The sequence below is a fragment of the Galeopterus variegatus genome, unplaced genomic scaffold (assembly GCF_000696425.1).
Source record: "Galeopterus variegatus unplaced genomic scaffold, G_variegatus-3.0.2 Scaffold1272, whole genome shotgun sequence".
Taxonomy (NCBI): Eukaryota; Metazoa; Chordata; class Mammalia; order Dermoptera; family Cynocephalidae; genus Galeopterus; species Galeopterus variegatus.
Window position 1 is genome coordinate 337,649 of NW_007727383.1, and position 13,781 is coordinate 351,429.

General features: G+C 37.0%; 1 protein-coding gene across 1 annotated transcript in view; it reads right to left on the bottom strand.

Annotated features, from left to right (window-relative positions):
- The window catches only part of LOC103593075 (zinc finger protein 677-like), a 28,640-nt gene extending 14,951 nt beyond the window's left edge, over positions 1-13,689 (bottom strand). Inside the window, 2 exon segments of the mRNA XM_008576000.1 lie at positions 11,037-11,104; positions 13,638-13,689. Coding sequence (XP_008574222.1) covers positions 11,037-11,051 — 15 coding nt within the window. The 5' untranslated portion in view covers positions 11,052-11,104; positions 13,638-13,689.
- Between the last annotated feature and the right edge of the window lie 92 nt (positions 13,690-13,781).

The window sequence follows — 13,781 nt, forward strand, 5'->3', positions numbered from 1 at the left end:
AAAGGTGATTGCTTCTTCAAATGTGCAGACACCAAGGCAAGGCCACAAGGATTCCAAAGAATCAGGGAGACACAACATGAGCTAAAGAACAAAATAAAGCTCCATTCTATCCACAGCAATCTACAGATCAATGCAATCCCCATCAAAATACCAATGACATTCTTCACAGAAATAGAAAAAGCAATCCTAAACATTCAGATGGAACAACAAAAGACTGAATGCCAAAGCAATCTTGAGCAAAAAAAAAAAAAGCTGGAGGCATAACACTACTCAACTTCAAATTATTTTACAAAGCTATTGTCACCAAAATAGCACGGTACTGTCATAAAAACAGACACTTGGATCAATGGAACAGAAGAGAAAACCCAGGAATCAACTCACATACTTACAGCCAATTGGTCTTTGACAAAGGCAACAAGAACATACACTGGGGAAAAGACTGCCTCTTCAGTAAATGGTGCTGGGAAATTTAGATATCCATATGCAGAAGAATGAAACCTGTCTTGTACATCTCACCATACACCAAAATCAACTCAAAATGGATTAAAGACTTAAATGTAAGAGCTGAAACTATAAAATTCCTAAAAGAACACACAGGGGAACAATTTCAGGATGTAGGACCGGGGAAGGACTTTATAAGAACCCAAAAGCACAGGTGACAAAGGAAAAAATAAACAAATGGGATTATATCAAACTAAAGAGTTTCTGCACAGCAAAGGAAACAATCAACACAGTGAAGACAACCTATAGAATGGGAAAAAATATTTCCAAACTATACATCTGACAAGGGATTAAGATCCAGGATATACAAGGAACTCAAACAACTTAACAGTAAAAAAAACAAGAAGCCCAATTAAAAAATGGGCAAAAGAGTTGAATAGACATTTCTCAAAGGAAGACATACAAATGGCCAACAGGTACATGAAAAAATGCTCAATATCACTTAGCATTGGGGAAATGTAAATCAAAACCACATTAAGATATCATCTGACATCCATTAGTGTGGCTGTTATCAAAAAGACAGAGAATAACAAATGCTGGAGAAGATTCAGAGAAAGGGGAACCCTTCTACACTGTTGGTGGTACTGTAAATTAGTACAGCCATTATGGAAAACAGTATGGAGGTTTCTCAAACAACTACAGATAGAACTACCATATGATTCAATAATGCCACTACTGTGTACATACAAAAGGAATGGAAATCAACATGTCAAAGGGATACTTGCATTCCATGTTTATTGCAGCTCTATTTACAACAGCCAAGATAGGGAAACAACCTACATGTCCACTGACAGATGACGGGATAAGGAAAATGTGGTCTATATACACAATGGGATACTACTCAGCTATAGAGAAAAATGAAATTCTTCCATTTGCAACAACTTGGATGATCATGGAGAAAATTGTTAGGTGAAATAAGCCAGGCACAGAAAGAGAAATACCATGTCATCACTCAGAAGTCGGAGCAAATGAGTGAATGAGTGAATGAATGAATGAATGAATTGAATGCATGTATGAATGAGCCAGGCAAAGAAAGAGAAATATTGCATGTCCTCACTCCTAAGTGGGAGCTAATAAACAAACAAACAAACAAACAAGTAAACAAACAAATGAGAAAGAAAGGAAGAAAGAAAGAATCACTACAATATGGTGATCTTTCAGAAGGAGAGAACAGAACCATGGTTACTATAGATGGGAAGTGGAGGGGGGACAGGAGTTAATGAGAAATTGGTTAATGGACACAAAGAATGCTTATGTTTTATAATGATGAATATGCTAATTATCCTGATTTGATCATCACATATTGTACACAGATACGGTATTCAACTCTGTACCCCAGAAACATGTGTCATCAATTATGTTTCAATAAAAAAATAAACAAAGAAAAATTTATAATTAAAAAGGAAGCAGAATGTAAGAATTTGGAAAATTCTCATTCTGGCCATGTATAGAACAAGAAGGTATGTTTGGGAAAGAAAATCAAGGGTGTGGCTAAGTGGCTGTTGATAAATGGAATAGCAGAGATAGAAGAAGGCCGGGTGGTATTCACCAAGACAATGCATAAATGAGGCATTTTAGAGACCTTTGAGACTGTTACATCCATCATGGGCCCAGAGTGCGAAGGTGTAGAGAACAGAAAGGTTTTGAAGAAGGGGCCCATGACATCCATGGGACGTCAGCATTCATTTCCCAGTGCCATCCCAAGTCTCTGTTCCCCATGCTGCAGTGCAGCGGCTCTTGGCTGCCCCAGCTGCGGCTCAAGTGGGCCCAGGTGTAGCTCAGGTTGCCACCTCAGAAGGTACAGAATGTAAGCCTTGGCAGTGTCCACGTGGTGGTAATTCTGCAGAAGTGCAAAGTTCTAAAGTTGTGGAGGCATGGCTACCTCCACCTAGATTTCAGAGGATCCTGCAGAAAACCCCCATTAGACCAATGCCCAGCAGAACTGTGGGGTCAAAGCCTCCATAGAGAGCCTCTATAGAGCAATGCCTAGTGGAGCCATAGAGGTTGGACTGCTTCCAAGACCCAAGAACTTTAGAGCCACCAGTGTGCAGTGCCAGCCTGGGAAAGCTGTAGGCATGCAACTTCAATGTGTGAGAGTCAAAGCATAGCCTGTGCTCTGCAAAGCCATGGAGACAAGGCTTTCCAAAGTCTTAGGGGCCCAACCCCTGCCCCAATGTGTCCAGAAGACAGGACATGAAGTCAAAGATTATTCTCAAGCCTTACAATTTAACATTGTTTGCCCTGTTGGGTTTTAGACTTACTTGTAACCTATTAAGCCTTCTTCTTGACTATTTCTCCCTTTTGTAATGGAAATGTCTATACTATGCCTGCCCCACCACTGTATTTTGGAAACATATAACTTGCTCAATTTCACAGGCTCATATCTGGAGGGAAATTTGCCTTAGGATGAATTGTGCCTTGATTTTCGCCTGTATCTGATTTAGGAGAGACTCTGGAGTTGAGACTTCTAAGTTTATCCTGTAATGAGTTGAGATTTCTGGGGTTGCTGGGATGGAATGAATGTATTTTGCATGTGAAAGGAACATAAGTTTTGGGGGGCTAGCAACAGAATGCTATGGTTTGAATGTGTCCTCCCAAAATTCATGTGTTAGAAACTTAATCCCTAATGAAATAGTGTTGGAAGGTGAGGCCTAATATGAAGTGTTTAATTCATGAGAACGCCACCCTCATGAATAAGGTAATACCTTTATAAAAAGGGCTTGAGGCTGTGAGTTCAATCTCTTGTCCTCTCTTGCCCTTCTTCTTTCTGCCATGTAAGAATGCACAAAGACAACCCTCACTAAATGCCAGTGCCTTGATCTTGGACTTCCCAGCCTCCAGAACTGTGAGAAAATAAATTTATGTTCTTTATAAGTTATCCAGTCTCATGTATTCTGTTACAGCAGCACAAACAAACACAGACACACACTGCCTGAAAGTGAAGAGACAGAAAAAGATATTTCATACTGATGGTAATGAAAAGAGAGCATGGTAGCTATACTTACATCACACAAAATAGACTGAATGAAAAACTGTCACAAGAAACAAAGAAGGTCATTACATAATGATTAAAGGGTTAATGCAACAAGAAGACATAACAATTATAAATATACATATGCACTCAACATCAGAGTACCTAAATATATGGAGCAAATACTGACAGATCAGAAGTGTGAAATAGCATTAAAATAATAGAAGACTCAATACTCTACTGTAAATAATGAAAAGATCATCAGACAGAAAATCAATAAGGAACAGCACACTTGAACAACACTATACACCAAATGGACCTAACAGACACATGTAGAACATTCCATCCAACAGCAGCAGAATACACATTTTTCAAGTGCACAGAGAACATTCCGCAGGATAAATCACATGCTAGGCTACAAAACACTTCTTAAAAAGTTTAAGAAGACTGAATTCATTCCAAGTATCTTTTTCAACTACACTGGAATGAAACTAGAAATCAGTAACAAGGAAAATGAGAAAACTCACAAATACATGGAAATTAAATAAAACACGCATGAACCATCACTGGGTAAAAGAAGAAATTGAAAGAGAAATTTAAAAAAATCTCCAGATAAAACATACCAAAACTTAATAGGATGCAGCAAAAGCAGTACTACAAGGGAAGTTCATAGCAATAAACACTGACATTAAAAAAGATCTCAAATAAACAACCTAACTTTATAAGGAACTAGAAAAAAAAGAACAAACTAAGCCCAAAGGTAGCAAAAGGAGGGAAATAATAAAGATTACAGCCGAAGGAAATAGAGAATAGAAAAAAATTGATGCAACTAAGTGTTAGTTTTTTTGAAAAGATAAACAAAACCAGCAAACCCTTAGCTAGACTAAGGGAAAAAAGAAGACTGAAATAAATAAAATCAAAAATAAGAGATTTTACAACATTACGTGTCAGAAATAAAAAGGATCATAAGGGACTATTATGAACAATTATACAACAACAAATTGGACAAACTAGGAGAAATGGATAAATTGGTAGAAACATATAAGACTGAATCAAGAAAAAAATAGAAAGCCTGAACAAAACAACAAAGATGAAGACTGAATCAGTAACCAAAAACCTGACAAAGAAAAGCCCAGGACCAAATGGCTTCACAGGTTAACTCTACCAAACATTTAAAGAAAAAATTAATACCAATCCATCTTAAACTCTCCCCAAAATAGAAGAGGGAACACTTTCAAACTTATTTTATGAGGTAGTCTCACTCTGATACCAAAACCAGACAAGGACAATGTAAGAAAAGTAAACTACAGGCCAACATTACTGATTAACATGAATGTAAAAGTGCTCAACAAAATATTAGCAAATCAAATTAAATAGCACATTAAAATGACTATACACCACGATTATATATGAGATTTATCTCTGGCATGGAAGGATGGTTTAACATATGCAAATAAATCAATGTGCTATACCATATTAACAGAATGAAAGATAAAAATCACATGCTTATCTTATTAGATGCAGAAAAAGCATTTGACAAAATTCAACATTTCATGATAAAAACTCACAATAAATTAGGTATTAAAGAAACTTCCCTTGACACAATAAAAACCATATATGAAAAGCCCACAGCTAAAATCATACTCAATGGTAAAAAATAAAAACTTTTCCTCTAAAATCTAAAACTAGGCATGGATGCCCACTCTTGCCACTTTTATTCAAGATAGTATAGGAATTCCTAGTCGAGCAATTAGGAACAAAAAAGAAAATGGTATCCAACTTGAAAAGGAACAAGTATAATTATATCAGTTTCCAGATGACATGATCTTATATTAGAAAACCCTAAAAACTCCACACACACAGACACACACACACACAATTCTGTTAAACTAATAACAGAATTCAGTAAACTTAAAGGATACAAAATCAATGTGCAAAAATCAGTTGCATGTACATACACTAACAAACAACTATCCGATGGAAATTAAGAAAGAAAACAAACCCATTTCCAATAGCATTAAAAAGAATAAAATACTTAGTAATAAACTTAACCAAAGAGGTAAATGACTTGTACACTGAAAACTATAAAATACTGGTAAAGGAAATTAAAGCAGACATAAATAAATGGAAAGACAGTCTGTGTTTAAGGACCTGAAGAATTAATACTGTGAAAATGTTCACATTATCCAAAACAATCCACAGAGTCAATGCAATCCCTATCAAAATCCCAGTGGCATTTTTTACAAAAATAGAAGAAACAATTCTTAAACTCATATGGAACCACAAAAAATCCTGAATAGCCAAAGCAATTTTGAGCAAGAAGATCAAAGCTGGAGGCATACACTTCCTGATTTCAAAATATATTACAAAGCTACAGTAATTAAAACAATATAGTACTGGCATAAAACAGACATACAAACCAAAAGACTAGAATAGAGAGCCAAGAAATAAAGCCACACATATATAGTCAACTAATCTTTGACAAGTGTGCCAAGAATATACAATAGGAAAAGGAGACTTTCTCCAATAAAGGGTGCTGGGAAATCTGTACATCCAAATGCAAAAAGGACCCATACATAAAAATCAACTCAAAATTGATTAAAGACTTAAACATAAGACCTGAAACTGTAAATCCCCTAGAAGAAAATGTAGGGGAAAACATTCTTGACATTGGTCTTGGCAATATTTCTTGGATGTGACACCAAAAGCACAGGCAAGAAAAGCAAGAATAGACAAGAGTAACTACATCAAACTAAAAACTTGTGTAAAGGAAACAATCAACAAAATGAAAAGGCAACTTATGGAATAGGAGAAAATATTTACAAACTATATAACTGAGAAGGGGTTAATATCCAATATATGTAAGTAACTCCTACAATTCAATAGCAAAAAAAAAAAAAAAAAAAAATAAAAAAAAAAAAAAAAAAAAAAAAAAAAAATCAAACAAACCCAAACCCTAATAATCTAATCAAAAAATGGCCAAAAAACCTGAACAGACATTTTTCCACAGAAGACATACAAATAGCCAACAGGTACATGAAAAGGTGCTCGTCATCAGGGAAACACAAATCAAAAGCACAACATCACTTCATACCTATTAGGATGGCTATTACCTAAAAATCAAAGTTTAAGTGGTGGTGAGGATGTGGAGAAAGGTAATCCTTGTACAATGTTAGTCAGAATGTAAACTGGGCCGGCCCGTGGCTCACTCGGGAGAGTGCGGTGCTGATAACACCAAGGCCCTGGGTTCGGATCCCATATAGGGATGGCCGGTTAGTTCGCTGGCTGAGCGTGGTGCTGACAACACCAAGTCAAGGGTTAAGATCCCCTTACCGGTCATCTTTAAAAAAAAAAAAAAGAATGTAAACTGATGCAGCCACTACGGAAAACAGTATGGAGGTTCCTCAAAAAATGAAAATAAAACTACCATATGATTCAGTAATCCCACTTCTGGGTATATACCAGAAAAAACTGAAATCAGGATTTTGAAGAGATAAATGTACTTCCATGTTCATTGTGGCATTATTCTTAATAGCCAAGTAATGGAAACCTAAAAGAGCATTGATGGAAAATAGATAATGAAAATGTGGTATATATATATATACCCACAATGGAATATTATTCAGGCTTAAAAAAAAGAAAATCTTGCCATTTGTAACAACCCAGATGATACTCGAGTATATTATGTATATAAAATAAACCATAGAGAGAAGAACAAATACTCCACAACACCACTTATATGATGAATCTGAAATAGTTACACTCATAGAAGTAGAGAGTAGAACAGTGGTTGCCAGGTGCTAGAAGGTGGGGAAATGGTGAGGTACTGGCCAAAGTTTCAGTTATATAAGATGAATAAGTCCTAGAGATCTACTGTACAGCATAGTGTCTATAGTTAACACTGCACTGTATATTTAAAAATTTTCTGAGAGTGTAGTTCTTATGTTGTGTTCTTATAAAAAGTAATAATAAATAAAGGGGGCAGAAGCTTTTTGAGGTCATGGATACATTTGTGGCACAGATTGTCATGATAGTTTCAGGGATGTATCCCTGAAACCTTATCTCCAAGCTCATCAAGCTGTATACATTAAATATGTACAGCTTTTTGTATGTCAATCACCTCAATAAAGTGGTTTAAAAAAGAAAAGTGTGTTGTTTAATTTCCATGTACTTGTGAATTTTTCAGTTTTCCTTCTGTTATTGATTTCTAGTTTCATTCCATTGTGGTCTGAGAACATAGTTTGTATGAGTTCTTTTTAAATGTATTTAGACTTGTTTTGTGACCTAACATATGGTCTATCCTGAAGAACGTTCCATGTGCACTTGAGAAGAGTATGCATTCTGCTTTTGCTGAGTGCAGTGTTCTTATGTGTCTGTTAGGTGTAGGTGGTTAACAGTGTTGCTCAAGTCCTTTATTTCCTTATTAATTTGTTTGGTTTTTCTATTGATTATTAAAATGAGAGTACTGAGGTCTCCAACTATCACGTAGACCTGTCTATATCTCTTCAATTTTTGCTTCAAAATATTTGGGGCTCTTTTTTAACTGTTATATTTTCTTGAAGGATTAACCGTTTTATACACTGCCCTTCAACAACTCTGGTACTAATTTTTGACTTATAGTTTATTTGATCTGATATTGGTATAGCTACCCAGCTAGGTTTCTTTACTACTTGCATGGGATATCTTCTTATATCCTTTCACTTTCAACCTTTGTGTGTCTTTAGATCTAAAGTGAGCCTTTTGTAGATTTTTATAGCCTTTTTAATAGACTTTTTGTAGCCCTTTACAGTGGAATCATGTTTGTTGTTTTTTTCAAAATTATTCATTCCTCCAATCTTTGCCTTTTAATGGAGTGTTTAATCCATTTATATTTAAAGTAACTAGTGATAAAGGAAGAAGTACTTCTACTGTTTTGTTACTCGTTTTCTATATACTTTATTATCTTTTCTGCTTTGTAATTCTTCCCTTCCTGCTTTGTGTGTATGTATATGTATACCCTTATGGTTCTCTTCTTATTTCCTATTCTTTATATTTTTTTAGTTATTTTCTTAATGGTTACCCTGGGATTAAAATTTATATCTTAAACTGATAATATTTCAGTTCCAATTTATACTAATTAAGCTTAATTGCATAACAAATTCTGTTCCTATACAGGTCTGTCTGGCTCCACTTATATTGTTATTGTCAAAAATTACTTCTTTATACATTTTATATGCAGTAACAGATTTAAAATTATTGTTTTATACATTTCTTTTAAATCACATAGGAAAAAGTTGGAGTTAAAATGTAATAAAAAAAACCAATAGTACTGGCTTTTATATTTACTTATGTAGGTAATTTAATAGAGTTATTTATTTGTTCTTATGGATTCAAGGTACTGCTAGTGTCCTTTTATTTCAGTCTGAAGTACACTGTTTAGCATTTCATGTAGGGTAAAGTCCACTAGTGCAAACTCCCTCAGCTCTTGTTTATCTGGAAATATCTTAATTCACCATCAATTCTGAAAAATAGTTTGCCTGATATTGAATTTTTTCCCTTCAAACTTCAAATATGTCATCCCACTAGTTATTGGCCTCCAGCTTCTGATGAGGAATTGGCTGCTATTCTAACTGAGGATCCCTGTACATGACAAGCCATTTCTGTCTTGCTACTTTCATGATTTTCTTGTCCTTTGACAGTTTGATTACATTTCTTAGTGTGTATCTCTATGAGTTCATCACAACTGAAGTTCACTGAGTTTCTTGGATGTATAGATTCATGTTCTTTATAAATTTGAGAGGTTTCAGCTATTCTTTCTCCAAATATTCTTTCTGCTCTTTACTCTTTCTCCTTCCTTTCTTGTGACTCCTATTATGCATACATTCATATGCTTGAGGGTGCCCCAGAGCTTTCTTAGTCACTTTTTTTTCCCTTTCTTCTGCTCAGACTAGATAATTTCAATTAACTTAAGTTTGCTGATTCTTTATTCTGTCAATCTGCTACTGACAATTTTACAGTGGATTTTTCATTCCAATTATACTTTTCAGCTCCAAATTTTCTATTTCACTTTTTAAAAATAATTTGTCTCTTTATCAATATTTTCTATTTGTTGAAACACTGTTGTCCTACTTTCCTTTAGCTCTTTGTCCATGATCTCCTTTAGCTCTCTGAGCATGTTTAGGATAGTTGATTTAAAGTCTTTTTAGTAAGTGCAATGTCTGTGCTTCCTCAGAAATACCATTGTTAAACCAGTAATCATACTTCAGTTTGCCCAACCTGGAGAAATTCTCAGATAGCTGTAGTGAAGTTGGTCTACTCAGAGGCAGCCAATGCTGCTTTCTTTATAACAGTGAAAATCTGTAAAAGACCCATGTGTCTTCATTAGGATAAAGCTCAAATGAGGATCTAAAAACTCAAGATATCTCTATGTTTACTAACATGAAAACAACACCAAGACGTGATATGTAAATTTTGAGGGGGCAGCTGGCCAGCGAGGGGATCTGAATCCTTGACCTTGGTGTTATCAACACTATGCTCTAACCAGCAGAGCCAACCAGCCAGCCTGATATGTAAATATTTAAATTTGCAGAATAAAATATTACAACAAATCATTTACTAAAGAATATTTTCTAAAATTACATTATAAAATACAAATGCATTTTCAAAAGACTTGCACCAAAGAGAACAAACAGTATTGCCTGGTGGAGACAATAAGCAATGGTAGATAATGTGACAGAGAAGAAGTTTTACTTCTTAATCCCTAAACTGCATCACTGTGTGGAGTTTTACCACAAAAAAATATATATCATGTGATGTTTAATACAAAAGAAACATAATATTTAACAACAATATTGCAATCAGAATTTGGCTCCAGCTTCTCTGATGACAGAAAGTTCTGCTATGTTTTGGCTAAATTATAAACATTTTTATTTAAACATCTGCTGCACGAGCGCTCCTAACAGCAGGGTCTTGTGAGATGGATGCACTGTGAATAATTAAGAACTTCCTACTGTTAGATAATTAGATTGATTCCATATTTTAAAACTAATTATTAAAAAAAACAACAAAACTCTCTGTCCCTAATGTTTATTTCTGAATTTCCCATTCTTTTCCAAATTATTAATATTTTGGAGGCAGAAACACACTGATTCAGTTGTTTAGCTTCAAATGCATAACAAAATCAAGCAAAGCAAGTTCCCAGTCTTCTTTTCTAGCGTTTTCCAGGTATTTGTGCATGTTAATAGATCACTTACATATCCAGTTTCTTTAATCCTGGTTTATACAGAGCTGAAAGGGCATCCAGATGGGGTCTCTAAACGATTCCTACCAAACAGTCTCATTGACACCATGAAGCCTTCTCCCCACCTCCAGTCACTGCCTTGGTATAAAAACCCTTCCCAGGATGATCATCTAAACGAAGACTCTTACCAAATTCCGAATCTATGTGGAGATGGGATTGAGGGAAAGCCATGGGTGTGAATATACACGTTAGGACACTTCAGAGTCAGAGAAGATTAACAAATCCAAAAAGATGGCATTTCAGGAAAAAGAGGAAAGAATAATCAACCAAGAATGTTACTTTTACCTGGGAAAGAGCCATTCCCTCTTCTTTCTTTCCTCTTCCTCTGGGCTTCTTTCTCAGGTAAGATTAGTCTGTGCGTGAAAAATATGTTTAAAGGTTAGAATCAACATACCCCCTTTCTCTGCTACAAGTACACAAATAGGAAAAACCTTACTATGGGGAGAAAATGGTCCTTGGCTGCCCACTCCTACAGGAGGGATTCAGGGAGAGTAAACTCCTATACAGAGACCAATAAGTGAGCTTTTCCATCCATTTCTTCAGAAAGCCCTCTCCCTTCTGCTTTCAACTGTATTGTCCTTTGTCCATTTAGCAATCAGCCAAAGAGAACTGCCTCATTCAAGTTCACGGCCTCTCCCTGGGTAGCCAGCATCCAGTGACCAGTCAATGCAGGACACAAAAGTCTCTCTTCCCTCAATTTGGAACAGCTCTGCAAAGCCACCCCAGCTCCAGAGCTCTCTGCTGTAGCCATACTGAAGAGTTTACATTTTTGTCATGAGGGTGAGGAGAAACTATAAGAGTTTAATGCACAGAGATGACACAATCAAACCTAAGACTTACTCCTGATGCAGAGATGAAGATTGGTGAGGGGAAGGGGGAGAGGGGGAAGGGGAGGCTGAGAGAGAGGTATTTCTCTTGTCTCTGAGCCTATGCCCCTGACTCTTTCACAGTGGTTTTCATCATTTGTGGAGGACTGAGAGCCTTTTAAGATTCTAATTATAACTGGGCACCCTCTCTTAAAAAATTGTCACACACAGATATACGCTCAACTTTGAAAATCATTTCAGGGATCCTATCTGCTCAGATTCAGAATTCCTGGTCTACTTCATCATCTCCATGTTACAGGTGGGCTCACTGAGGCTCAGAGAGGGGTGTCATTTCACCAAGTTATCCTGAGGAGGTCTGAGTTAAGTAAGCGGAACTCTGTAACTGAATTCCAAAATGGTGGCCGAGATAGGGCAGTGGGAACGGTTTGTCCTTATTCCAGATTACCTTTCATATTCCACAATAAGAGAAGCTTTTATTTCACGGGTTTAATAAATCCCAAGCATTTTTTTCCAGAAAAATATTTTTAAAAAGGAAATTACAAATAGTTATTACTCCTGGAAAACTGGTTAGGTGGGAGATTAGCTCTAAGCAATCTCTTCATGATGAACAGATCAGCTGTTGGAACCACATTCTCCAACATCTTGCACAGAAAGGACCAAAGGGATTTGAGGGGAACAAGTACTTAGTTGGAGACTTTAGCTCAGAGCTGACTAATTAACAGATCACATAAGGAATAAAACTGAATATTAAACTAACTGGTTAAACTAGGTTTTGAGTGTTAAAAGGTTGTCAACATCCTTACCAGATGCACAGTGAAACACTGTAAAATCAGTTACCAGACATCAAAGAATAGTTCCAATATATGATAAAGAGTACAAAGCATTAAAACTTCATAATCTGAACAATAAACTTAAGAAGGAAAATAATTGGAATAAAAAAATCTAATAATTCTGAGATTAAATTTAAAACAAGTTTCAGTATACATCAAACTTAGAAAAGAATGACAGAAGCCACAAAAAAAGGAGGGTGGGGGACAATAGTGTTACTGTCCATTTAAAAAAGCACCATGTGATGTCAGATCAGTCTTCTCCCACTTCTTGCACTCTCCTCTCCCAAGTTCAGAGAAAGGGAAAAGGGTGACTTGGAATTAACTGAGCTAAACCTCTGCCCTCTGGCTGAGTAAGAGTTGCAAATAGTATTACTTCTCACATAATAATTAGAAAATGCAGAAGCCTCACTCGCTTGGTTTTGCAATTCTGATTCTCTTCTGCATAATTTGAATTCTTTTTTACAAATTTTAAATTAATTATAGAGCCACACATCAGTACTTCACAACTTAATGTTCCATATCCAATCAACTCAACACTCACCTAAATTTGTGTCCTCCCTTTTCTCCATCACTATGTTTTCTCTCTCTCTCTCTCTCTCTGCAAATGTCCCTCTCTCTTGTTTCTTTCCTTTTCTTTTTTCCATTTCTGTGTTTCCCCCTCTCCGTTTGTGATCATTTTGTTTCCTTCCCTCTCTATTCCTCCTCCTACAGGGTGTTTGGCACCGCTCTGCTGCAACCTTTGTTTCAATCCCTGCGGTTCTTTCTCCCAAAACTTTCTGACGGCCCTCTCACTCCCCGTATTTTTGTCCCCCCCCCCGCCCCCCACTCGTTTCCCTTCTGCTGTCCCTAGAAAGGGGACGAAGGGCTTGTAAGCACCTTTGAGTGAGGACTCTAACCGATGCGGTTGGGCAGGAGGAGGGAACGGGAGTCACAGAAGGGTTTTAAGAAAGAAAATGACGCGGCGGGCGGGCGGTGTCTACGCGGACCGAAGGCAGAAAGGCCGGGGCCGGTACCCGCTTCCGAATGATTTTAATCGGAAATGGATGCAGACCTCCGGGACCCACACGGAGCGGTAGGACTCGGAACGTCTTAGGGCGACGCTGCGAGAGGGACAAGCGTGCTCAGGGGTTTTAACCCACGGGGCGATCCCCCGAAACCCAGTTGTCGAGCATGGGGGCCTGGGACCAGCTAAGCACACGTCTCAATAAGAAGGTCGGGGACTCGCTCACCCGAACGCGCCTGTTGCCACGCTCGATCCGCTTCCGGGTCTGCAGGAAACTGCGCGTGCGCGAGCGCGTTGGGGCGGTATGCTCTGCACCCCCAGCCGATTTCTTGGGCTTTATATGACAGTTCTGGTCCGGACTGTGCTGATG